The sequence below is a fragment of the Myotis daubentonii genome, chromosome 2 (assembly GCF_963259705.1).
Source record: "Myotis daubentonii chromosome 2, mMyoDau2.1, whole genome shotgun sequence".
Classification (NCBI taxonomy): Eukaryota; Metazoa; Chordata; class Mammalia; order Chiroptera; family Vespertilionidae; genus Myotis; species Myotis daubentonii.
In genome coordinates, this window is record NC_081841.1 from 108067296 (window position 1) to 108095091 (window position 27796).

General features: G+C 47.5%; 1 protein-coding gene across 2 annotated transcripts in view; it reads right to left on the bottom strand.

Annotated features, from left to right (window-relative positions):
• RNF17 (ring finger protein 17) overlaps positions 1-19782 on the bottom strand; it is a 157168-nt gene extending 137386 nt beyond the window's left edge. For both annotated transcript variants that reach the window (XM_059684174.1, XM_059684175.1), the window contains exons 1-2: positions 19653-19782; positions 17109-17200 (exon numbers count right to left, since the gene is read on the bottom strand). In XM_059684174.1, the coding sequence (XP_059540157.1) occupies positions 17109-17200; positions 19653-19782 (222 nt within the window). The remainder of the gene's footprint in view (positions 1-17108; positions 17201-19652) is intronic.
• Positions 19783-27796: the final 8014 nt, after the last annotated feature.

Here is a 27796-nt window from a genome sequence, read left to right on the forward strand (position 1 = left end):
TTAATTTCTCATTCCATGCCACTGTGATTTAAGAAGATGCTTGATATGATTTCAATCTTCTTGAACTTGTAGAGATTTGGCCTATGTCCTAACATGTGGTCTATCTTTGAAAATGTCCCATGTGCACTTGAGAAGAATGTATATTCTGTAGCTTTGGGGTGAAAAGCTCTGAAAATGTCAATTTCATTTGATCTAGTGTATTGTTTAGGATCGCTGTCTCCTTGTTAATTTTTTGTCTAGAAGGTGTATCCAGTGATGTCCATAGGGTATTAAAGTCCCCTACTATAATAGTATTGCTGTCGCTCTCTCCCTTGATATTCTCCAGAAGTTTTTTTTATGTATTTGGATGCTCCTGTATTGGGTACATATGTTTACCAGAGTTATATCCTCTTGTTTTATTGATTTCTTTAGTATTATGAAGTGGCCTTCATTATCTCATTATGGCCTGCATGTTGAGGTCTATTTTTTAAGATGAGTATTGCTACCCCAGCTTTCTTTTCCATTTGCCTGGAAAAGTTTTTTTCCATCCTTTCAATTTCAGTCTGTGCGAATCCTTTACTCTGAGGTTGGTCTCTGTAGACAGTATACAAATGGGTTATGTTTTTTTAGCCACTCAGGTACCCTATAACCTTTGATTTGAGTATTTAAGCCATTTATATTTAAGGTTACTAGAGGCCCGGTGCACAAAAATTTGTGAACTCGGGAGGGCCCTCAGCCTGGCCTGTGCCCTCTCGCAGTCTGGAACCCCTTGGGGAATGACCAACTGCTGGCTTAGGCCTGCTCCCTGGGGAATTGGGCCTAAGCTGGCAGTCAGACACCCCTCTGGCAGCCCGGCAGCCCTCGGGGGATGTCAACTTGCCAGCGGGGAGCAGGCCTAAACTGCAGTCGGACATCCTTAGCACTGCTGAGGAGGTGGGAGAGGCTCCCACCACCACTGCTGTACTGGCAGCCGTCAGCCTGGCTTGTGGCTGAGCAGAGCTCCCCCTGTGGGAGCACACTGACCACCAGAGGGCAGCTCCTGCATTGAGCATCTGCCCCCTGGTGGTCAGTGTGTGTCATAGTGACCAGTGATTCCCAGTCACTCTGCTGTTAGGGTCAATTTGCATATTACCCTTTATAGGATAGAGGCCTGGTGTATGGGTGGGGGCCGGCTGGTTTGCCCTGAAGGGTGTCCTGGATCAGGGTAGAGGTCCCGCTTGGGTGCCTGGGCAGCCTGGATGAGGGGCTGAGGGCCATTTTCAGACTGGCCACACCTCCTTCAGGGAGGGGGGGTCCCCGCTGGGGTGCCTGGCCAGCCTGGGTGAGTGGCTGATGGCTTTTTGCAGGCTGGCCACAGCCCCTTCATGGTGAGGGTCCCCACTGGGGTGCCTGGCCATCCTGGGTGAGGGGCTGATGGCTGTTTGAAGGCTGGCCACGGCCTCCAGCTACCCAAGCTCCCAGTAGAGGCTGGCTGGAAGCAGGTATCTGGGATTTATTTAGCTTCTATAATTGAAACTTTGTTGCCTTTTGTGGAGGCCATAGCCGGCCAGGGCAGGCAGGATGCTTGGCTTCCTCCATCGCCAGGGCAATCAAGCCTCCTGCTTGCTCCAGCTCTGTGGCTGCTGGCCGCCATCTTGGTTGGGTTAATTTGCATATGGTCGCTCTGATTGGCTGTTGGGCGTGGCTTTGGCATACCAAAGGTACAGTCAATTAGCATCTTTGTCCTTGATTAGTGTCGATTGATAGGTACTTATTTCCATTCTTACTCTTTATGCCTATCTTCTTCTCTATTTCTTCTTACAATTGTGCCTTGAACATTTCTTACTGTGCTGGCTTGGTGGTAATATATTCTTTTAGCCTTTTTTTTGTCTGCAGAGCTCTTTATTTCACCTTCAATTTTGATTTATACCTTGCCAGATAAAGTAGTCCTGGGTTCAGTCTTTTGTTTTTCATTACCTTGTATACTTAATGCCATTTCCTTCTGGCCTGAAGTGTTTCTATTGAGAAGTTAGCTGACAGTCTAATGGAAGCTCCCTTGTAGGTAATTTATGTTTCTATCTTGCAGCCTTTAAGATTCTTTGTCTTTAATATTTGCTATTTTAATTCATATGTGCCTAGAGTCTTTCAGGGTTCATCTTGGCTGGGACTCTCTGCATTTCCTGAACTTGAGTGACTTTTTCCTTCAACATGTTAGGGGAATTTTCTGCCATTATTTCTCCAAACAGGTTCTCTATTCATTTCTTGGATTCTTCTCCATCCGGCACTCATATGATGCAAATGTTGTTATGTTTCATGTTGTCCCAAAGCTCCATTAAATTCTTCTCCTGTTTTTAATTTTTTTTCCATTTGCTGATCTGAATGAATGTTTTTATACCTTGTCTCCTAATTCACTGATTTGGTCCTCAGCTTCTTCTAGTCTACTGTTGTATTCTTCCGGGGTATTCTTTATTTCAGCTATGTTGTTCCTCATTTCCAATTGATTCTTATTTATTCTTTCAACCTCTCTTTTCAAGTTGGTGTAGCTCTCATTAAGTCCCTAAATATTCTCATTAATTTATGATTCTCATTAAGTTGCTTATAATTCTCACTGAATTGTTTGAGCACCCTTATTAGCATTATTCTGTATTCTTTATCTGACAAATTGCTTGCCTCCATTTCATTTAATTCCTTTTATGGCGATTCCTCCTTTTCTTTCATTCAGGGGTTGTCTCCCCATTTTTGCTGTCCCTTTGTATTTGTTTCTATGTATTAGATCAAACTGCTATGCCTCCCAGATTTTGGGGGGTGGTCTTATATAGTAGGTGTTTTGTGGGACCCACTGGTGCAGTACCTTAGATCTCCTGAGCTGGGTTCTCCTGTTATAGTTGGGTCTTGAATGTTATTGTCCCATTTGTGGATGGAGTCTTCTCTCAGACTGGGTGGCCATGTGGCTCACCCAACCATATCATGAGAAATGTTGTGGAGGTGCTGACCGCACAGAACAAAATACAACAATACAAAACATGAAATAGAAGAAACAAAACAAGAACATACACAAGACCCTTATAGCACTAACAAAAGCAACCACTAGAAACGAATTAGGAAAGAGAAAAGAGAGCAAGAATGATAGAAAAAAAAGAGAAAGATACAGGGATAAAAAAGAAACAAATAAACAGACAAAAAAGCACAAACCAGAAATAGTAAGTAAAGGGGCAGGGAGAGGGCAGAATATGTAGTTGGAGAGATGAAATTAAGAAAATAAGAATAAAGAATCAAAGGGCTGTTAGGTCGGAGAGAGCCCAGGATCGGATACATGCAGACATGTGACGAGATAATGGACTACCCCTGGCATTTCTAACAGATCAGCGTGCCAGACACAGATACTGGCTTCTCCCTGAATCCACAATGACCCTCACACAGATACTGACTCCTTCCTGAATACCTGGCTGACCCCCTGCAGCTGAAACTTCCTCAACTGAATACCTCAGCTCATGTCCCTGCCCCTCACCCAACCGCAGTATTAAAAAAGCGCCCCCCTCCCTGTTGGCGTGAATCCACATGCCCTGTCCTTGGGGGTGCATGGGTCTCCCTGGGACGCAGAATAAACTTTCCTTCCTTCCTTTTCTGGAGTCAGACGCGCTACCGTTGCGCCATGAGGTCCTAGTTTCTTCCTTTTCTGATCAACTCTCTTTATTTCCTTCTCTGCCTCCTGAGCCACCTAACCAAACAAGGACTAGGGAAAGGACAATAGTTTAAAATAAAGGATGGAGAAAAGATAAGAAAAAACTTTGAAAAGGAAAATATAGGAGAAAGCAGATAGGCCTAAAATAAGAAAAAGAAAAAAGATGAGGAAGCAGGAGAAAAAGAAAAGAGAAAAAAAATATTTAGTGAAAAAAATTGAGTAGAAAACGGGAAGAGGAAAATTAGATATATGAATGAAACAACAGAGATAAGAATAATAACAAACTAATAAAGCAGATAAAGAAGATAAATTTAAAAAGGGAAAAGAAGGAAAGAGAAAACTAAAAAAAGAAAAAAGGAAAAAAAGAGAGAAAGAAAAAAAAAATGAAGAGGCGTTAGTTTCAGCTGAGTTTAATGCCCCATGGGAGCTTGCTTTGGATACCACTCTTCTGTTCTGTCTGCCAATTCTTGGCTTTCTGTTAGGTATTTAGGTGCTAATCACTATCAGGCACTGTCTTTTGACTTTCAGCAATCTGCTTAAAGCTCCAAATGATCCACCAATCCACCGCTTGTGTCTGTCTCCACAGGCCTTGGCTGCAAACAGGAAGGACCAATCTGCCCTCTAAAGTAGGTTTGTTAGCAGCAAGGGGCCCAGGGCTGGGTCAGCAAACTTCCCCTGATTCCCCAGACTCTACCTCTGCCCATCTTTGCCTGTTAACCAGCTGTCAATCTTAATCACTCAAAAGTCTGATTTTGAAAGAACTTTAGGCAGGGAGGTACTGTTTAGTTTTCATGGAATATGATGGGTGTGTTTTCCTGTCCCAGAGCTATTCCTCTATGAGTTGGCCCAAAGTTTTACTCTGCCCTTGGCTGGACAGAGATCCTGTATGGAGATCAGCTGGAAACCTGGAGTTTTTATCAGTTCTCCCGTGAGGGGAACCTGTCAGTCTGATTCCCAGCAGAGTGGGGAGGATGGCCCCTCCCTCAATCCAGTCACTGAAGGCTCCTTGAGACTGTTCAAACCCTTAAGCTTGGCCTCTGCTTTTGTTTCCTCTGACAAGATCAAAATGCAGGGTGTGGCATGCAACGCTCCTGTGGGTGGGGCAGGCTGTTTTGTTTCTTTACTTGCTCTGTGGCTTCTGGGAGCGGTTAGCTCCTCTCAGGAAAAATGGCTGTTTCGGTTGGGGGCCTACAACCAAATGCTCCTGGTGAGAGGAGTTAGATTGAAATGCAGGAAGATAGGGCTGGGGTCCAGTGGAAGACAAAGGCAGGTGAAATATAGGCAGGGGCAGACATGACAGTTAGAGCAGCCTAACCACAGGAACCAACCAAGCAGAAATAATAAAATGTTTCTGGACTCAAAGCAGGAGACATGGGAAACCAAGGGAGGGCCTGCAGTAAACAAAATGTATGAACATATAGAAACAGAAAAAGTTCAGCATAGGAACAGAGAAAGAACACATAGAAACAGGGAAAGTTTAGGTCTGTTGCTGGGCAAAAACAATTGAGGGAATCAATCAGATGACGACACAGGTAGACATAGAGCAGGCTTGTAGCAAACATATACCCTTGGACTACAAGGCTTTAACAGGCAACCCATTCTTGAGTGCCCCTCCCCCTTGCGAGGAGTCTGAATCTGCTTGTAATAAATTTTCCACACTTTGCTTAAATCTTCTGGTCCACGTAGCTCATTCTTCAGCATCCTGAGACACGACCTGGGAAAAACACCTCAGCTCACCATTCCGGTTATCACTGGCTGCTATTTTACCAAGTCTCCCCACAAAACTTCCCAACTCAACCTCTTCTTAGGCACCTCGAGTCCACATCTCCCTCCCTGCACCAAAGCCTCAGATGAATAGTCAAAAATGAAAATTCCTGGGCTCTGGGTTTAGAGAGAAAAGAAAAGAAAAGAAAAAAGAAAAAAGTCAAAACTGCAGCTTTCTTTCCAACCAGCTCTGATCTATGGGCTCCAGGCTCTGAAATGGCCAGCAGCCCTGCCACCTTTCATGGCTGGATGTTATGTGAGCCTAGGGTCTCTGCTCTGTTGCTCAGGGCTATGGAGCCCAACTTGGGTTCCAGGCCTCTATCTTCTGAGAAAACAGACTCTCCTTTAGCCAGGAGTTCCCATCTTCCTCCTGGCTCGCTGGCCTGTCGACCCTGGGAGCTGATTCAGCTCCTCTCATGACCTCGCCTTTCTTACAGGTTTCCAGGTGTTTTCTGTCCTTCCTTGATATGTCTCTTCCTCACTGGAGCTCAGTTGGTAATTCCATGTGAATGTTCTCCAATTTTGTTGTATTTCCAGTCTGGCCCTGGGATGAGATGCACTACAGGTCTGCCTATTCAGCTGCCATTATTTCCTCCTCCAAATGCCTGCATCTCTTACTGGTAATAGCCAGCATTCTCTTAGAATGGACTCAATGTATTCAAACATTAGCACAATATTCTTTGCAGTTTTAGCCTTTTTGCAGAAAATTAGCTTAATCTTCCCTCCACAGCCACTCTGCTTCCTGTTATAACACTGCTTTCCCTGTGCAAACAGAATCCTTTCCCTTCCTATACTGTTTCCTTATGAGGTCGATGCTTGCCACACTTCTTACAGAAAGTCCGTAAGATTTTAGGAACATTTACCATGTTTTTGAGAGCATTATTGGCACAGAAAGAAGACCATCAACAGATGTGATACAGGACAATTCTTCCAAAATTAAAAATATATAAATTAAACACAGTGGGGCCTTGAATTACAAGTTTAATCCGTTCCATCCGTGACGGAGCTCATAACTCAAATTAATCGTATGTCAAATCAACAGTGAACGAGTGAGACACATGATGCTGGGCTGATGTTGTGGCGTTCACTGTGACGTTCGCTGCGCCAACTAGCAGTGGGGTATCTGAAGCTGGCTCATAACCCGAATTTTAGCTCGCAACTCAAAGCAAAAAATCGGCTGAGAGATAGCTCATAATCTCGAAAAACTCGTTGGTCAGGACACATAAGTCAAGGCCCCTCTGTACACTGATTTAAAAGATTCCAGTTAAAACTGTACAAAGATTCTTAACATGTAATACCTACACTAATAAAAGAGAAACATGGTAATTGGCGTACGACCACTACCCTTCCCATTGGCTAATCAGGGTGATATGCAAATTAACTGTCAGCCAAGATGGCGGCCGGCAGCCAGGCAGCTTGAAACTAACATGAGGCTTGCTTGCTTGCTTCAGTGACGGAGGACTCCGACGTTCCCCGCCTGCCGATGCAGGCCTTGGAGTCTGCAGTTTCAAACATTGTAACAAATATAGACGCTAAACAAAACCCAAGAAACCAGCTTTCAGGCGACTGGGATCTCAAGGCTGGAGTTGATACAGAGTTTCGAGAACCGAAACAAACCAGATACCTGCTTTCAGGAGCGGAGGCCTAAGAGCTGGAGCCTCAGAGCTAAAGCTGGCCCAGAATAAAAAAAGAAAAAAGAAAAAAAGGAGTGGTTGGGAGCTTCAGTCCCAGCCTGAAAACAGCCCTCAGCCCCTCACCCAGACTGGCCAGGCACCCCAGTGGGGACCCCACACTGAAGGGTGTGTGACCAGCTGTAAACAGCCATCATCCCCTCATCCAGGCTGGCCAGGCACCCCAGTGGGGACCCCCACCCTGATCCAGGAGACCCTTCAGGGCAAACCAGCTGGCCCCATCCATGCACCAGGCCTCTATTCTATATAGTAAAAGGGTAATATACCTCCCAGCACTGGGATCAGCGGAGCTGAGAGGCCTCCCGGCACCGGGCTCAGTGTGACAGGGGGCAGCGCCCAAGCCCCCTGATTGCCCTGCAGCTCTGTGTGTGACAGGGTGCAGCGCCCTAACCCTCTGATCGGCCCTGCTCTGTTCGTGACAGGTGAAGGCGCCCCAACCCCCTGATCGGCCCTGCTCTGTGGGTGATAGAGGGCGGCGCCCCAACCCCTCCCCCCCCCCACGGGCCTTGCTCTGTGTGTGATGGGGTAGAGCCATAACCTCCCCAAAGGCCCTGCCCTGAGTGTGACAGTGGCGGCACCCCACCCCCTGATCGGCTCTGCTCTGTGGGTGATAAAGGGCCGCGCCCCAACCCCCTGATCCGCCCTGCTCTGTGTGTGACAGGGGGCGGTGCCCCAACTCCCCTATTGGCCCTACTCTGTGCGTGACAGGGGGGAGCTCCCCAACCCCCTGATGGGCCCTGCTCTGTGCCTGACGGGGGGGTGGGGAGCTCCCCAACCCCCTGATCGGCCCTGCTCTGTGCATGACAGGGGGTGGCGCCGCAACCTCCCCATCGACTCTGCCTTGAGTGTGACAGGGGGCGGTGCCCCAACCCCCCAATTGGCCCTACCCTGAGCATGACTGAGGGTGGCATTGCAACCTCCCAATCCGCCCTGCTCTGTGCATGACAGGGGGCAGTGCCCCAACTCCCCTATCGGCCCTGCTCTGAGCCCAACCAGGGGCTGCACCTAGGGATTGGGCCTGCCCTCTGCCACCCGGGAGCAGGCCTAAGCCAGCAGGTCGTTATCTCCCAAGGGGTGTCAGACTGTGAGAGGGCACAGGCCGGGCTGAGGGACTCACCCCTCCCCACCCCCCCCTGAGTGCACAAATTTTTGTGCACCGGGCCTCTAGTATATAATAAAAGCATTCTTCTTCTCCCCAACCCAGCTTGTCATTTATGTTTATTTTTATGCTGATGTTTTTGTTTTGTTACTTATAAATAAAAAATTGTGGTCAAATTTAACCAGCATTTCTTTTTGGATTCTGATTTCAGTGATAAGTTTAACCCTTTGCGGTCCAATTTTATTTTTGGAATTCAAACAGTCTGGTCCAAATTAATTGACGGGATTGAATGTTGAACCGGTTTGCAGTGTCTCAGCCTCGACATTGGACCTGCTCCTAGCGCCTGGCCTGTCGAGTCAGCCTCCATGTTGGACCGAAAAGGGTTAACAAGGCTTCCCCTTCTAAGATTAAATTACTAGTACCTATATTTTCTTCCAGTTTACATTTTCAAATAGTATATTATTAACATTTCCAATCTACATGGAATTTTGTGCGTGTGTGTGTGTGTCCCTCAACCCGGCCTGCACCCTCTCTAATCCGGGACCCCTCGGGAGATGTCCGACTGCCAGCCTGATTGCCACCTAAACACTCCCTTGCCAGCCTGATCGACACCTAACTGCTCCCATGCCAGCCTGATCACCCACAACTGCCCTCCCCTGCCAGCCCGATCACCCACAACTGCCCTCCCCTGCCGGCCCAATCGCTCCTAATTGCCCTCCCCTGCCGGCCCGGTTGCCCACAACTGCCCTCCCCTGCAGGCCCGATGGCCCACAATTGCCTTCCCCTCCCGGTCTGATCGCTCACAACTGCCCCCCCCCCACCGGCTTAACCCCCCCCACAACTGCCCTCCCCTACTGCGACCCGCCTCCTCCGTCGGGCCCCGCCTACTCTGTGCTGCGCAGAGCACAGGCCTCATTGAGCGGAGCAGCTGCTGGGCCCCACCTCTGCTGTGTGTGCAGCCATCTTGTGGCGGCCATTTTGTGGCGATGTCGCGTGAGGGCGTCGCGGGAGGGTGTGACACCACCTAGGCTTTTATTATATAGGACTAGAGGCCCGGTGCACAAAAATTTGTGCACTCGGGGGGGCGGGGTTCCTCAGCCCAGCCTGTGCCCTCCTGCAGTCTGGGACCCCTCGGGGGATGTCCACCTGCTGGCTTAGGCCTGCTCCCCGGGGGATTGGGCCTAAGCTGGCAATCAGACATCCCTCTGGCAGGCGGGCAGCCCTCAGGGGATGTCCACTTGCCAGCGGGTAGCAGACCTAAGCTGCAGTCAGACATCCTTAGTGCTGCTGAGGAGGCAGGAGAGGGTCCCACCACCACCGCTGTACTGGCAGCCATCAGCCTGGCTTGTGGCTAAACAGAGCTCCCCCATGTGGGAGCTCACTGACCACCAGAGGGCGGCTCCTGCATTGAGCGTCTGCCCCCTGGTGGTCAGCGTGTGTCATAGTGACCAGTCATTCCCAGTCTTTCTGTGTTATGGTCAATTTGCATATTACCCTTTTACTATATAGGATAGAGGCCTGGTGCACGGGTGGGGGCTGGCTGGTTTTCCCAGAAGGGTGTCCTGGATCAGGGTGGGGGTCCCGGATCAGGGTGGGGGTCCCACTTGGGTGCCTGGGTGAGGGGCTGATGGCTGTTTGCAGCTGGTCACATCCCCTTCAGGGTGGGCATCCCCACTGGGGTGCCTGGCCAGCCTGGTTCAGGGGCTGATGGCTGCTTTCAGGCTGCCCGCACCCCCTTCAGGGTGGAGGTCCCCACTGGGGTGCCTGGCCAGCCTGGATGAGGGGCTGATGGCTGTTTTCCGGCTTGCCACACCCCCTTTAGGGTGGGGGTCCCCACTGGGGTGCCTGGCCAGTCTGGATGAGGGGCTAAGAGTTTTCAGGCTGGCCAAGCCTGCCGGCAACTGAAGCTCCCAGACTTTCTCTTTTTTTTTTTTTTATTCTGGGATTTATTTACCTTCTATAATTGAAACTTTGTTGTTGCTCCAGCTCTGAGGCCACAGCCTGCTGAAAGCAGGTATCTGGGGTTTGTTTAGCTTCTATAATTGCAACTTTGTTGCTTAGAGTGGAGCTCAGAGCCTGGCTGCAGCGGCAGTGGGGAGGAAGCTTGGCTTCCTCCATAACTGGAGCAAGCAAGCCTACTGCTCGCTTCAGCGGCATGGCTGTGGCTGCCGGTCACCATCTTTGTTGGTGGTTAATTTGCATATCTCGCTGATTAGCCAATGGGAAGTGTAGCGGAGGTATGGTTAATTTCAATCTTTGTCTATTATTAGATAGGATTATCTGTTGATTGGATAAACTATCCTTTCTTTGTGCACAATATATTTTTGGACTCAGGTCTGAAAGATAAATAAAATGCAGGTATTTCTGGAATGATGCCTAAGTATGATCCTATTTGAAACAAAATCTGCTACCTTGCCGTGCAAAATTATAGGATGGATCTCCTAACTAATAAAGTGGGAATATGCTAATTGACCGCTACACCCTCACAAGATGCGGCACCCACAGCCAATAAAGAGGGAATATGCTAATTGACTGCCATGCCCTCAAAGATGGTGGTGCCCACAGCCACAAGATGACAGCACTCAGCCCTCTCAGCCCCGCCAAGGTGGAGGGCACACAGGACAGCCAGGCCCACCCCTAGGCGGGTCTAGCCGCTCCATGCAACTGCCTCCAGAGTCCCCCAGTCCCCAGTCCCCCAGCCCCCCAGGGCCAGCCTGAGGCGCAGGCAAGCCTTGGATGGTGGCTGCCCAGCTGCCCAGGGCTGGCCCAAGGCGCAGGCAAGCCTCAAATGGCGGCTGCCCAGCTGATGCCCGAGGCACAGGCAAGCCTTGGATGGTGGCTACCCAGCCAATGCCTGAGGGATAGGCAAGCCTCGGATGGTGGCTGCCCAGCCACCCAGGGCCGCCCAAGGCTCAGGTAACCAGGGCTGGCAGAGGCTTGCACTGCCGGCAGTGGCAGCAGCAGAGGTGTGATGGGAGCGTTGCCTTTCCCTGATTGCTGGGTCACCTCCTGCCCCTAAGGGCTCCCAGACTGTGAGAGGGGGCAGGCCGGGCTGAGGGACCCCTCTCCAGTGCATGAATTTTCATGCACCAGGCCTCTAGTTATTAACCATTAATATCAATCAAAAGCACAGAAGGGATAGTAAAAAACCCTATGCAACTATAAAAGATAGAGAATGGTAGATAGTTTTCAACCAAACTCAGAAATAAAGACAAATGCATACCCTTAATCCTGAATGAAATCATTTTAGGTTTAAGTTTGAAATAAAGAACATTACCTTAAACATTACAGATAAATTATAAATATAAGTCTAATGTAAATACAGCTACTTAAATCTTTATAGGGCACATACTTTTTTAGGGTACATACGTAAGTTAAAAGCAATAAACTATACTCTTTAAGTATTCTATACATTCACACTCTCATTAATTTAGACTAGATTCTCCCATTCTCTCTTATTCCATATAAATACTAGACATCATCAAAAATCTAAACTTTAAAAACTAATAAGAGTGGTAACAATTTCAGGAAGGTTTCTTGAAGGACTCCTTTAAATAGCATTCAGCTTTAGTGCATCTGAAGAATCTGAATACAGTCCCTTGCTATTAGCACCAGGAAGGGGGAGAAAGAATGGAAGGATGAGACAAATCACATGTCTCCCAAAGACAGAGTCAGAACTAGTCAGAATGATACCAAATAGATTTATCACGACCTTAAAATCAAAATCAATATTTGTAAGCACACTATAAACATTTGTATAGATGTTATCCAAAATAATACAGTATAATGTTTTAAAACCATTAAACATGAAATCATTTGCCAAAAACGGGAAAAAGTTCTTATAATAAATTTGACTGTGTTTAAATATTAGAACAGAATGGATATGGGCAGAAACAGTTCTGGCTGGCTGCCTGCTTCTTCCCGTTCCCTTACTCTTTTCCCATCACAAGATGGAATGGGTCAGGGATCTTCCTTTACAACTACAAGAGCTAGATCCCCTCACTCCTTGTCTTAACTTTGTAGCCAACCACATAGGAACCTACTGTCAAGAAAGGAAAGGGAATAAGAATTCCCACAATTGTCTTGGCTGTTGTTGCTCAGTGGTTACAGCGTTGGCCCAAGCAACAAAGGGTTGCAGGTTCAATTACTGGTCAAGGGAGTGTACCTGGATTGCAGGTTCAAACTCCGGCCCCAGGTGGGGTGCCCTTGGAAGGCAACCAATCCATTTGTCTCTCTCACATCAATGTTTCTCTCTCTCTCTCTCTCTCTCTCTCTCTCTCTCCCTTTCTCTTCTTCTTTCCACTTTTTCTAAAGATCAATGGTAAAAATATCCTCTGCTGAGGATTAACAAAACAAAATAAAAACAATAATTTCCCACAATGAAGGCCTTAATTTGTAAAAGTATATAATTCTAAAACAGACATCTTCTAATATGTACATGTTTAAATTACATATGTACAATTAAAATTTCACAAATTTATATACATACTAGAGGCCCGGTGCACAAAAATTTGTGCACTTGGGGGGGAAGGGGGGTCCCTCAGCCCGGCCTGTGCCCTCTCACAGTCTGGGGCCCCTCGGGAGATAACGACCTGCTGGCTTAGGCCTGCTCCCGGGTGGCAGAGGGCAGGCCCAATCCCTAGGTGCAGCCCCTGGTCGGGCTCAGAGCAGGGCCGATTGGGGAGTTGGGGTGCCGCCCCCTGTCATGCACAGAGCAGGGCGGATCGGGAGGTTGCAATGCCACCCTCAGTCATGCTCAGGGTAGGGCCGATTGGGGGGTTGGGGCACCGCCCCCTGTCACACTCAAGGCAGGGTCGATGGGGAGGTTGCGGCACCACCCCGTCACGCACAGAGCAGGGCCCATCAGGGGGTTGGGGTGCTGCCCCGTCACGCACAGAGCAGGGCCCATCAGGAGGTTGGGGAGCTCCCCCCTGTCATGCACAGAGCAGGGCCGATAGGGGAGTTGGGGCACCACCCCCTGTCACCCACAGAGCAGGGCTGATCAGGGGGTTGGGGCGCCGCCACTATCACACTCAGGGCAGGGCCGATGGGGAGGTTATGGCTCTACCCCGTCACCCACAGAGCAGGGCCCGTGGGGGGGGGGGGTTGGGGCGCTGCACCCTGTCACACACAGAGCCGCAGGGCGATCAGGGTGTTGGGGCGCCGCACCCTGTCACACACAGAGCCGCAGGGCAGGGCGATCAGGGGGCTCGGGAGCTCCCCCTGTCACGCACAGAGCAGGGCTGATCAGAAGGTTGGGGCGCCTTCCCCTGTCACGAACAGAGCAGGGCGGATAGGGAGGTTGTGGCCCTGCCCCCTATCACACACAGAGCCCCAGGGCAATCAGGGGGTTTGGGCGCTGCCCCCTGTCACGCTGATTCCGGTGCCAGGAGGCCTCTCTGCTCCGCTGATCCTGGTGCTGGGAGGCATATTACCCTTTTACTATATAGGATAGAAGCCTGGTGCATGGGTGGGGCTGGCTGGTTTGCCCTGAAGGGTGTCCTGGACCAGGGTGGGGGTCCCCACTGGGGTGCCTGGCCAGCGTGGATGAGGGGATGATGGCTGTTTACAGCTGGTCACACACCCTTCAGTGTGGGGGTCCCCACTGGGGTGCCTGGCCAGCCTAGATGAGGGGATGATGGCGGTTTGCAGCTGGTCACACACCCTTCAGGGTGGGGTCCCCACTGGGGTGCCTGGCTAGCCGGGGTGAGGGGCTGAGGGCTGTTTTCAGGCTCGCGGGTGACTGAAGCTCCCAACTGCTCCTTTTTTTAAATTTTTTTTTTATTCTGGGCCAGCTTTAGCTCTGGCTCCAGCTCTGAGGCCTCTGCTGGGTTCTATAATCGAGACACTGTATCAACTCCAGCTCTGAGATCCCGGCTCACTGAAAGCTGGTTTCTGGGGTCTTATTTATCTTCTATATTTGTTACAATGTTTCAGACAGCAGGCTCAGAGGCCGGTAAGGCAGGCGGGGAACGTTGGAGTCCTCCGTCACTGAAGTAAGCAAGCCTCATGTTAGTTTCAAGATGCCTGGCTGCCGGCCACCATCTTGGCTGGCAGTTAATTTGCATATCTCACTGATTAGCCAATGGGAAGGGTAGCGGTCGTACGCCAATTACCATGTTTCTCTTTTATTAGATAGGACTAGAGGCCCGGTGCACAAAAATTTGTGCACTCCGGGGGTAGGGGGGTCCCTCAGTCTGGCCTGTGCCCTCTCGCAGTCTGGGACCCCTCAGGAGATAACGACCTGCTGGCTTAGGCCTGCTCCCGGGTGGCAGAGGGCAGGCCCAATCCCTAGGTGCAGCCCCTGGTCGGGCTCAGAGCAGGGCTGATTGGGGAGTTGGGGCACCACCCCCTGTCATACACAGAGCAGTGCGATTGGGAGGTTGTGATTCCACCCTCAGCCACGCTCAGGGTAGGGCCGATTGGGGGGTTGGGGCACCATCCCCTGTCACACTCAAGGCAGGGTCGATGGGGAGGTTGCGGTGCCACCCCATCACACACAGAGCAGGGCCAATCAGGGGGTTAGGGCATTTCCCCCTGTCACCCACAGAGCAGGGCCCATCAGGGGGGTTGGGCTCTGTACCCTGTCACCCACAGAGCAGGGCCGATCAGGGGGTTGGGGTGCCGCCACTCTCACACTCAGGGCAGGGCCGATGGGGAGGTTATGGCTCTACCCCGTCACCCACAGAGCAGGGCCCGTGGGAGGGGGGGTTGGGGTGCTCCCCCCTGTCACACACATTGCAGGGCCGATCAGGGGGTTGGGGCGCCGCCCCCGTCACACACAGAGCTGCAGGGCAATCAGGGGGTTTGGGCGCTGCCCCCTGTCACACTGATCCCGGTGCTGGGAGGCATATTACCCTTTTACTATATAGAATAGAGGCCTGGTGCATGGGTGGGTGCCAGCTGGTTTGCCCTGAAGGGTGTCCTGGATCAGGGTGGGGGTCCCCACTGGGGTGCCTGGCCAGCCTGGGTGAGGTGATGATGGCTGTTTGCAGTTGGTCACACACCCTTCAGGGTGGGGGTCCCCACTGGGGTGCCTGGCCAGCCTGGGTGAGGGACTGAGGGCTGTTTTCAGGCTGGGAGTGACTGAAGCTCCCAACCACTCCTTTTTTTCTTTTTTTCCCTCTTTTATTCTGGGCCAGCTTTAGCTCTGAGGCTTGGCTCCAGCTCTTAGGCCTCCGCTGCTGAAAGTAGGTTTCTGGCCTTTGCTTACAATGTTGCGATCCTGCTGGCTGAAGCCCGGCAGGTTTCTGGGGTTTTGTTCAGCTTCTATGTTTGTTACATAGTTGCTTGCAGCTCAGAGGCCTACAGCGGCAGGCAGGGAACGTTGGAGTCCTCCATCACTGAAGCAAGCAAGCCTCATGTTAGTTTCAAGCTGCCTGGCTGCCGGCCGCCATCTTGGCTGAAAGTTAATTTGCATATTGCCCTGATTAGCCAATGGGAAGGGTAGCGGTCGTACGCCAATTACCATGTTTCTCTTTTATTAGATAGGATGTATATATGTATTTTTACCATGTTTAACCTGCAAACCAGTTGATCCATACCTAAATAACCAAGGGTTGACTAGAACACTTATTTTAATGGTCTTGAAGCTTGTAGAGAACTTTTACATACTTCAAATTTGACTCTTACAATCCTATGAGATAAAGCAAGTATTATTTCCATCAGACAAATAAGGAACCTTGTGTAGCCATGGGCAAACTACGGCCCACGGGCCAGATCCGGCCCTTTTGAAATGAATAAAACTAAAAAAAAAAAAAGACCGTACCCTTTTATGTAATGATGTTTACTTTGAATTTATATTAGTTCACACAAACACTCCATCCATGCTTTTGTTCCAGCCCTCAGGTCCAGTTTAAGAACCCATTGTGGCCCTCGAGTCAAAAAGTTTGCCCACCCCTGGGTTAGTGTCACAGAACTAGGATTGTATTCCACCTCTTCGGCCTCCAGAGTAATTGTTTGCCACACTGCTACAGAAAACAATAAATACTCATCATCTTATCTCTCAAGTGGAACATTAAGAATTTAGAGATTAAGACAACTTTCCTGAAACATACTAAACTATATAAAACAAGTTCCATTTGTATGTGTAGCAAATGGAAACAATGTTCATTAAATTTTATTTTAAATCCTTGACCTATTCTCATTATTATGGGTCCATAGTTTTAGTTCTAGTGCAACTGTACTATTTTTAATGCTTCTGAAGTAAACATTAACTTTAGGCCACTGTTTTGTTTTTCTTTTTATACTATGGCATCTCTACAAATATAAATTTGATGACACACAAAGATTGAGGGGCAGGTGGTGTTCAAAATTTGAATAGTTTTGATGTGGGGGAAAAAAGGGTACAGATTTGAATACTTCACTAAAATTAAAATAAATAGAATTTTCTTCTTCTTTTTTTTTTTAATCCTCACCCGAGGATATTTTTCCACTGATTTTTTAGAGAGAGTGGAAGGGGAAAGGGTGAGACTGAGAGAAACATTGATGTGAGAGACACACATCGACTGGTTGCCTCCTGCATGCATCCCAACCAGGGCCAGGGAACCTACAACCAAGGTATGTGCCCTTGACCAGAATCGAACCCGGGACCCTTCAGTTCATGGGCTGATGCTCTTATCCACTGACCTAAATCAGCTAGGGTGAGAACCAATTTTTCACAGAATTCTCCTCAGAGTCAAAATATGTATGCTGATTAATGTATGACCTTAACTGGGTATTCTTCTTGATCACTTTGAACAATTATAAAATGGTTGGGAAAAGCTTTGTATTTTGTTAGGCTTCTTGGCTTAAAGATTCAGTAGTAAAAATGCAATTAAAAAGTTTCTAGTCAGAAATATGCTTTATTTTGCTAACATTTTTACCTTTAACATTAGGTTTTAATGTATTCAACATGAAAGATGGTAAAACTTACCTCACAAGCAGGGCATATAATTTTGCTATATTCTTCAGTTAATAAACACAGTTCACATAAAGCATGTCCACACTGAAACTCATGGTGGTGACCTATTGATGAAATTATGCATTAATTTTTCTACAGTTTGTTAACATTGTGCAGCATTAGTTAGAGTGGAAAGTTAAAGGGATTCTCTCGCATAGGAAGATCACAAAGTTAGTAATGGATGACTTATTAAACAAAATTCAGGAGAACATATACAAGTCAGAAGGAGGGAGAAACAGAAGAAAAGCCAGGTAGAGTTACATAATATTGTTTGCATTAATTTAAGATAGTGTTTGGTACCTATGATACTTTCAATTTGCCATATCTTTTTTTAAAAATATATTTTATTGATTTTTTACAGAGAGGAAGGGAGAGAGATAGAGAGTTAGAAACATCGATGAGAGAGAAACATCGATCAGCTGCCTCCTGCACATCTCCTACTGGGGATGTGCCCGCAACCCAGGTACATGCCCTTGACCGGAATCGAACCTGGGACCTTTCAGTCCGCAGGCCGATGCTCTATCCACTGAGCCAAACCGGTTTTGGCTGCCATATCTTATAATCATACAAAATGCTCTGACATACTTCATTGCCTCTGTGTAAACATCATGGCTAAGTAGGCTGGGAATGTTATATGCAACCTGGAGATGGAGAAACATTTTGGTGGGTGGCTCATTAAATGGTATAATCCAGACTCCAGCCTATTTATGTTTCCAATGCAATGTTCTTTCTACTTGATCATACTGCCCTCTAGTAATTTATATTTGCCATCCTGTGAAGTGGACAGGGAGGGCAGATATGAAACACTGGCAGGACCCCGCTCTTACAATGATCTAAGACACTGGCAAGGACAAGGACAGAAGCCAGATGCTATTACTATCACACACACAACCCACATAAAGATCATTTTCACAAAAATAGCTTTTATAACGGAAATACCATAATCGTAATTGAAAACCTATTATCAAGCTTTTATTGCTAAGTAGAATTTGAAGTTTATCACATTAGGCATATTTTTAGCTACGTAACTTCAAAAGTATGTCATTTTAAGTGAGCAACTTGCGAATAGAAAGCTCTGTATGCGAAGGAACCGCTGAGCTAAAGCCAGCCCAAAAGTATGTCATTTTAAAAGACTTTGAAAGACAAAAAGGAAAAAGGAACTAGATAAAATCGGTCATCTTTTACCAGCAAAAATATTAGTGTTCGTGCTGATTAATAACTGCATGCTTTTGATTTTAAAAAAGCTTTAGTTTTGAAGCCAACAACCAAACTAATGTTTAAAGCTCTATTTAAATTTCAGAAATATTACCAAAGAAATCAAAACTGTTTAACTGTTTGTCTTTATAAAATTCAGTTTACTGTACAAGTCAAAATAACTTGTGGTGTATTATTGCTTACAAAGGGGAAGCACTTTCACAATTCTAGATGCATAACCACCACCTTTCCAACTGAGTATTTCTAAGCACTGTAACACAAATGCATGGAAGGACCAGTGATTTTATAAGGTTATGTTTTAAAACTTTATTTTTAATAGTTATTTCCTTCAAACAATGGCTATTTTCCACATAACAGTCCTGATCAAAACCCAAATTAGCAGAAGGATGGTCTCCACCAGGAAACACAAACTCACCGACTTTCTCTACACAAACTGAGTCCATCTTGGAGGGACTAAGAAAGCCCATGGAATGACTCACTTTGAAAGTACAAACATTAAACAGTTACACCGGGAAACAACAAGAATTTTCAGCAGCTCCAGGAGTTGAAATTCAACAACTCATCCCTGTCAGAGAACTCTAGCATTTCAAATTACATTAAAATAACGTGAACCTGTTTCACTTGAGTAGAATCTAAATTAGCAAATCAATGTGAACCTAAAAGTCCTCTAAAATAAAGTCTAATATATATAAAATAAATATCTTGTATACAAAAAAATTAGATCAACAGGAGGACGGTGTATTTCTTCCCTTGTACAGAAAACACAAGAGGAATAAAGGAATAATTCACGGCTAACAGCAATAATTTCATCCCCCTCCACCTCACCCAAAAATAAAATCTCTAATATCTCTTTAATTCAGGAACATTTCATAGTGGTCTACTTGTCACTTCTACAACTAAATCTACACAAAAAATTCAAATTTCATTACTTCCTGACCACAAGGCAACAGGTGAAATTCTTCATGACTCTCTGGTAAGCCTGGGACGTTTTCGAACGGGTAGGGGGGCGAGAACTCACGCGGTCCGTCTCCAGGAGAAGCAGCGGGGAGGCCTCCGAGGCCTGGGGGCCGGGGGGGGGGGGGGGGGGGGGGGCAGGCGCCACGCCCCCTCAACCGACCTCGGGCGTCTACGCGACCCGCGACCCGCCCCTCGGTGAGCGAGAGCGACGGGAGGGGGATGCTGTGCGACCGTTTCCACGTCAGCCCTAGGCCCCCGCCAGCACCACCCTCGCCGGCCTCGCTGTCTCCCTGCCCGCAGCCCAGGACGAAGCCAGCCCGCGAAGCCCACCCCCGGGATCCTTACCGGAAGCTTTGGTCACCATTCTGTCACACCGAGTGCACTGAATCTCAGCAGCTACCCAGGGCCGACCCTTCCTTCCCATCCGCTGACAGGAAGGCAGGGTGAGCCGAGCTGTCGAAGATTCTGCCGCCATTGCTGCCTTCTAGACCCGAGGAAAGTACCGCGTGCCAGTCCCAGCGTCCCTCGCGCCAGCGATCAATCATAGAAGGCAAGCTCTGCAGGTAGCCAATCAGCAGGCTAAGATATTAAAGCCCCTCCCCCCCCCGTTGACCCTCGCCTGCGGCCATGCACGTGCAGGGGAGGCTGACTGTTTTTGTTTGACCCCAGAGGCTTCATATCAAGGAAGGACGCCAGGTTTTCAAGCACCATTTACTTTCAAACCTCTACCAAAAGCGTCACCCCTGAGCATTCAGTGCATTGAAGTCCAGATTTCACGTGTTATTACTTACACCGTGTGGACCTCACAGGCAGTAATCAATCCTTATATTGAAGGGATTCCCCCTTCACTAGTTATCAAGGCCAGAAAGTCTAAACCTGTGAAAAAAAAAGTATTTTAATTCCGTATTTGAATCATCTGCTAAGGATTTGAGGGCTTGACTACTGGTAGCCCCAATGGAGAACTATCAGTGGCTACTGGTGGGGGAAATTCAATTAAGTACTTCAAACTAAGGGGTGGTCATCATTACTAACAGTTGTTGAGCTGGGAGTGGTTGGGGAAGCAAAGAATTTATAAGGAACAGGTTTATAACCTCTACCTAAAACAGTAACTTCTGCTAAGGTAGCTTGTGGTAATTTTGTTATGTAGCTAGTGTTACATAGCTAGTGTTAGAGGGTAGAGACAATAAAAATCACTGCACTCTGGAAAGATGATGTCAATATGTTATAAAAAGCCTTCTTAGAGGACAGAGGGTTTGCATTTGACCTTAAAACTTAGGTGGGACTTACAGGAGTAAACAGAGGGAAGGAGGCATTCCAGTGAAAAGGAACAGTATAAGCAAGAGAAAGTAGGAAGGAGATGCAGTGGCCTCTTAAAATTTAGAGATTATTTGGCCAGAGTATTAATTTCTTTAAAGTGAGATTTTTGGAGAGGTATGTTGGGATGGAATTTTGGACAGTCTTGAATATTGGGCTAAAGAGTTTGGACTTTACCCTTCAAGCTGCAGAATGCTTGCTAAGTGTGTGACCAAAGGATGGAGTCATCTGGTGGCAATGTGGCAGGTGGATCACGGAGGAAGCACCTGGAGATGATGGCAGGGAACTTTCAGTCATTAATAAAAGCCTGCAGATATTCCTTATTTTCCCTACAACATTTTTTTGAAATATAAACAGAAGTTCAGAAGCTCACCCTTGATAAAAAATCTTTATACTTTGTTGCCCTCAGGTAAAAGTATCACTTCCTTAGCCCATCCCCATGCCACCCACCTAATCGTTTCTGCTACTAATCCATAATGAAACTCAGAGTACTAATTGAGCCAATGTTCCCCTGTAACATGCTGAAATCGTCTACAGTGTTGTGAGTAGTTTTCCCTGTTCTCCTATCTAGAATGCCCACTCCTTCCTTTTTATCGACTTGTATTCTCCTCATCCTTCATGGCTCAGCCTTTGAACCACCAACTGCTCCTGGAAACCCTCATGTTTCTCCCTGCCGTCACTACTGTTCTAGCAAGTAGCCATAATCCCCTTTTACACTAGGATATCTGTACTGCAATTGGAATAATGACAGTCTAATTGCATAGGGGTTCTTCTTGGGTCATGATATGCATCTAATGTGGTCTAGTACAGAGGAGTCATCTCTGAATATCATCAATTGTGCTGGAGAGAAGTATGCCCTTGGTAATTCCAGAAGTTAAATAAATCTTGGATAAATCAGGGCCAGTAAGAAATACAATGGTAAATATTTAGACCCCATATGTCAGGTCTTAATACTTACTGGGTCCTCTCAAAAAAGAGAAGCCATAATTATCATCTTAACATGTAATTTAGATTATTTAAATCTTTTGTCTGGAGTCCTTTAGTGGTTTCCCACTGACTGTGACAGATCCTTAAAATGGCCTCCAAGGCCTCTCAAGCTTCATTTTGCACCACGTCTCACTATGTTCCAGGTACATTGGCATTTTTCAGTTCTGTAAGTAGGTCAACCTCAAGATCTTTGCCTGGAACACTCTTCCCTGCACTATTAAAAAATTATCATGCCCTGGATAAGTGGCTCAGTTGCTTGGAGTGTCGTCCTATACACCAAAAAATTTCGGATTTAATTCCCAGTCAGGGCACATACTTAGGTTTCGGGTTTGATCCCCAGTCGGGTGCATATAGGAAACAACCATCTCTCTCTCTCTCTCTCTCTCTCTCTCTCTCTCTCTCTCTCTCTCTCTTTCTCTCTCTCTCTCTTCCCCTTCCTCTCTCTCTCAAATCAATAAACATATCCTTGGTGAGGATAAAAAATTATCATAAAATTTGTTAGCTGCACAAAAAGGAATAAAAAATAATATGAACTCATGTACCTTCCAACAAGTTTAAGAAATGATTTAATTTTATCCATATAATCTGTTTTTATTAGGTCTGTTTGGCCATTTACTCACATGTTGGCCAATCCTTTATTCCTTCTTGTGTCTCATATGTCCTTCTAGGATAATTTTTTTTTCTTTAAGGACATCCTGAAGAAATGTCTTTAGTGAAGATATATTAGTGACTAATGCTCTTGGTTTTTATTTAGATAACTGGAGGCCTGTGCACAAAATTCGAGCACTGGTAGGGTCCCTATGCTTGGCTGGCAATCAGGGCCAATTTGGGCCTTCCAGCTGCCGGCCAGGGCCTTCCTTCCCTGGCTGCCAGCTGCTGGTTGGGGCCTTCCTTCATTCTGTGCTGCCTCCTGATGGTCAGCACACATCATAGTGAGTGACTGAACTCCAGGTCTCCTGGTCAAACTCCCAAGGGGACACTTTGAATATTAGCCTTATCTACACTAAAAAGAGAGAAACATGCAAATTGGTGTCACTCCGCTACACCCACCAGCCAATCAGAGCAACTATGCAAATTAACCCAACAAAGATGTGGTTAATTTGCATATGCAGGCATGGAGCGAAGACTGAAGGCTCCGGCCGGAGTGAAGCCTGAAGACTGAAGAGGCTTGGCTTCTCTGCTGTGGCCACAGCGGAGAAGCCAAGCCTCTCTGCGGCCGGACAAAAGGCCTGGGTCCTGGGTGCCGGAGGAAAACCGGTGCCAGCAGCCAGGGAAGGAAGGCCTATTGCGCAAATCTTCATGCAACGGATATATATATATATATATATATATATATATATATATATATATATATATAATATGTTTTTATCTCATCTTCATCTAGAAAGATTAATTAGTAACATACAATTCTAGGTTAACTGGTATTTTTTCTCAGATTTTGGAGGTAATATAATACAAATTTATGACTTCTGTTGTTGCTATTGAAAAGTTTGTGGTAAATCTAGTTGTCATTCTATATAGGTAAGTTGTTTTTCTTTGACATTCTATATATTCATTATAATCTCAAGGTGTAGATATTTATTTACTCTGCTTGGAATTGATGCATTTCCTCAGTCTGAACATTCTTGTTCTTTTTTTGATCTGGAAATTTTTCAACCATTTATCTTTTATAAAAAATGTATATTTTTATTGATTTCAGAGAAGAAGGAAGAGGGAGAGAGAGATAGAAACATCAATGATGAGAGAGAAGCATTAATTGGCTGCCTCCTGCATACCCCCCACTGGGGATTGAGCCTGCAACACAGGCATGTGCCCTTGAATGGAATTGAACCTGGGACCCTTCATCCACAGGCTGATGCTCTATCCACCAAGCCAAATTGGCTAGGGCCAGCCATTTATCTTTGAATATTACCTTTTCCTTTTTATTTCTTCTGGAACTCCTATTAGACAGTAAATAGGACCTCTACCCTTTATTTCTCTTAACCTCTCTTTCATAGTTTCTATTTCTCTCTCTCTCTCTCTCTCTCTCTCTCTCTCTCTCTCTCTGTCATTTCTTTTCCATATATGTATCTCCCAGGTAATCAGTTCTCTCTTCAGCTGAATCTCAACTGTTATTTAACATGACCATTGAGTTTTAAAATTTCAGTGATTATTTTATCCAATTCTAGATGGACTTTTTTAATTTCCAAAATTTTCTGATATTTTGGATAGTGTGTTCCTTTCTCATGTTTTTAATCCTTGCCCAGGATATATTTTTATTGAGTTTTAGAGAAAGGAAGGGAGAGACAGAGAGAGAAACATCGATGTGAGAGAGACACATCCATTGGTTGCCTCCTGTGCCCTGATCAGGGCCCAGGATCGAACCTGCAACCCTTGACTGGGAATCAAACCCATGACCCTTTGGTGCGTGGGCTGATGCTATAACCACTGTGCAACACCTGCCAGTGCTGCAACTTATTTTTTCTTTTTTTAAATTTTTTTAAAAATATATTTTATTGATTTCTTACAGAGAGAAAGGGGAGAGAGAGAGAGTTAGAAACATCGATGAGAGAGAAACATCCATCAGCTGCCTCCTGCACACCCCCCACTGGGGATGTGCGCAACCCAGGCACATGCCCTTGACCGGAATCGAACCTGGGACCTTTCAGTCCGAAGGCCGACGCTCTATCCACTGAGCCAAACTGGTTAAGGCTCCTTGTGTTTTTATAATTTTGTACTAGAGCCCAGTGCAACTAAATTCATACACGGGGGAAGGAGGTTGTCCCTCAGCCTGGCCTGTACCCTCTCCAATTTGGGATCCCTCAGGGGATATCCGACTGCTGACAGGGGATGTCTGACTGCCGGCAGTTGGAATCACTCTCCCAATCTGGGACTGCTGGCTCCTCACCGCTTGCCTGCCTACTGGCCTGATCCCTAACTGCTCTCCCCTGTCAGCCTGATAGCCCCTAACTGCTCTCCCATGCTGGCCTGATCCCCCTAACTGCCTCTGCCTTGGCCCCGCCAACATGGCTTTGTCTGGAAGGACATCTGGTCTAATTAGCATATTACCCTTTTATAAGTATACACTAGAGGCCTGGAGGGTACTCAGGAGGGACCTTCAGCCTAGCCTGTGCCCTCTTGTAGTCTGGGACCCCTTGGGGAATGACTACCTGCTGGCATAGGCCTGCTCCCTGGGAGATTGGGCCTAAGCTGGCAGTCAGACATCCCTCTGGCAGCCCGGGAGCCCTCGGGGGATGTCCACTTGCCAGCGGGGAGCAGGCCTAACTGCAGTTGGACATCCTTAGTGCTGCTGAGGAGGCAGGAGAGGCTCCCGCCACCACCGCTGTATTGGCAGCCATCAGCCTGGCTTGTGGCTGAGCAGAGCTCCCCCTGTGGGAGCACCCAGACTACCAGGGGGCAGCTCCTGCATTGCCCCCTGGTGGTCAGTGTGTGTCATAGTAACCAGTGATTCCCAGTCTTTCTGCTGTTATGGTCAATTTGCATATTACCCTTTTACTATATAGGATAGAGGCCTGGTGCATGGGTGGGGGCCTGCTGGTTTGCCCTGAAGGGTGTCCCAGATCAGGGTGGGGGTCCTGCTGGGGTGCCTGGCCAGCCTGGGTGAGGGGCTGATGGCTGTTTGCAGGCTGGCCACAGCCCCCAGCCACCCAAGCTCCCAGTGGAGGCTGGCTGGAAGCAGATATCTGGGATTTATTTGGCTTCTATAATTGAAACTTAGTTGCCTTTTGCAGAGGCCACCGTTGGCCAGGGCCGGCGGGAAGCTTGGCTTCCTCCATTGCCGAGGTAACCAAGCCTCCTGCTTGCTCCAGCTCCGTGGCTGCCGGCCGCCAACTTGGTTGGGTTAATTTGCATATAGTCACTCTGATTGGCTAGTGGGCATGGCTTGGGCATAGAAAAGGTATGGTCAATTAGCATCTTTGTCTTTTATTAGTGTAGATAGAGGCCTGGTGCATGGGTGGGGACTGGCTGGTCTGCCCTGAAGGGGGTCCTGGATAAGGGTGGGGGTCCCCTTGGGGGGGTGGGGCTGGCCTGGGCGAGGGGCCTGGGCAGTTTACAGGCCAGCCACACCCCCAATTGGGGTGCAGGGGTCCCCACTGAGGGGCAGGGCCAGCCTGGGTGAGGGGCCACCAGGGGTTTGTAGGCCAGCCACGCCCCCATTGGGGTGGGGGACCCTGCTGGGGGTGGTGACGGCCTGGGCAAGGTGTTGGGGTGGTTTGAAGGCTGGCCACACCCCTGATCAGGGTGAGGGTCCTCACTAGGGGGGGTGGCCAGCCTGGATGATTGGCTGAGGGCCATTTGCAGGCTGACCAAACCCCTATTGGGGTGAGGGTCTCTGCTGGGGGTTGTGGCTGGCCTGGGCAAGGGGCTAAGAGTTTTTGCAGGCTGGCCACGCCCCCACTGGGGTGAGGGTCCCTGCTGGGGTCGAGACAGGCCTGGGCGAGGGGCTGATGGCCGTTTGCTGGCTGGCCACGCCCCTGGCTTTGTCAGGATGGATGTCCGAAATATGTCTGGTCTAATTAGCATATTACCCTTTTATTAGTATAGATTATAAACCCATATTAGAAGTGTTAATCTCTGGGAATCCTGTGAGGCCTGTATTAATGATATATTTCTCCAGATTTGTTTTTGCTTCCTTTAGGTGTCCCTAAGCCACTATGAATTTAAGATCACTTTAATTTTTAGCTTCTGTTTTCCTAGATTACTCTAATACAGTGGTTCTCAACCTTGGCTGCACATTAGAATCACCTGGGAATCTTTTTAAAATCCTGATTTCTGGGCCTCATCCTCCAGAAATTGTTTCTTTGTTACTAATGTGGCCTCACCCCATAACAAAGAAACAGAATTTCCGGAGGATGAGGCCCAGAAATCAGGATTTTAAAAAGATTCCCAGGTGATTCTAATGTGCAGCCAAGGTTGAGAACCACTGATCTAATAGCATAATGCAAATCCCAAGCCCAGCTGAAGGAAGGTGTATAATCTAGATTACCTGGGGAGATATTTCCTGCACTGAAAGGTATACAACATAAATTTCTTTACCTTTTAGCCTACCTGTTCACTTCCACCTTCTATGCAAATACTTAGATTAGCAGCTGTCTTATTTTTTTTGCTAACTGATTAGCTATACCATGATATCTCCTTGAAGCTTTAATTAGCATTTCTCTAAGGACTAATGAGGCAGATATCTTTTCATGTTTATTGGTCATTTAGGCTTTCATATCTTTTTTTTTCTTTTGGTTTGTTTCTAATTGGTTGTAGGAATTCTTTATTCTAGATTCCCATTGCAAATATCCTTTTCTAGGCTGTGACTTTTTCCCTTCACTTCGTTCATGATGTCTCTTATTGTCTAAAGGTGTTTAATTTTACTAAGGTATTTTCATTAAGATTTGCAATTTTAGGGGGATTCCAAGATGGCTACAGAGTAGGTGGAAATTACACTTACCTGTTCCTGGCCCCAAACCAGATTTACAACTAAATTATAGAGCAATCAACCTGAATAACCAACTAAAGTCTAGCTGAACTAAAATATAACTAAGGACTTAACTATGGGTAGCAGCTGTAAAGTGGGAAGGATATAGCAGCTGCAAAACTTCCTTCTCCCAGGAGTGTGGGGCCTCAACCCCAAGCAGGTATCCCCAACCCACAGCAACAGAGATGGTAAGGAGAGCCCACATAGCATCTGGTCATGAAAATCAGTGGGGATTTAGTCCACCTGGGAGATCCAGACACCATCCCCCAGGGATGAGCACTCCTATTGTTATAGCACCAGCCTGGAGAGTGCACTACCAGGTTTCGGACTGCTAGTGAGGCCATTCTGCCATGCTTGGTCCTGCTGAAGGCTCTGCTGGCTGCACCCATCAGTAACACTTTGGCCCCTCTTCTTCTGGGGAGGCTCTTCGTGGAGACCTAGACAGTGACTAAACTGTGTGGCTTTGTAAAGAGGGCTGTCTCCCCCACCTTGAGCTCACTGCCAGTTCCCCTCGCCACACCACCTGTTGAATCCCTTGCCTGGCTCGATCCTGCTGAATTCAGACGTGCAAGGGGACCAGAGTGCCATTCAAATCTGGAACTTTTAAAGCGTGTCTTCTGGGGAAGCTTTCGTCCAGGAAACAGATGGGTGGGTGCTGGGTTGTGTGGCTACATCATGTGTGTATGTGAGGCAACACCTCATTTCTCTGTGAGCTCAACTT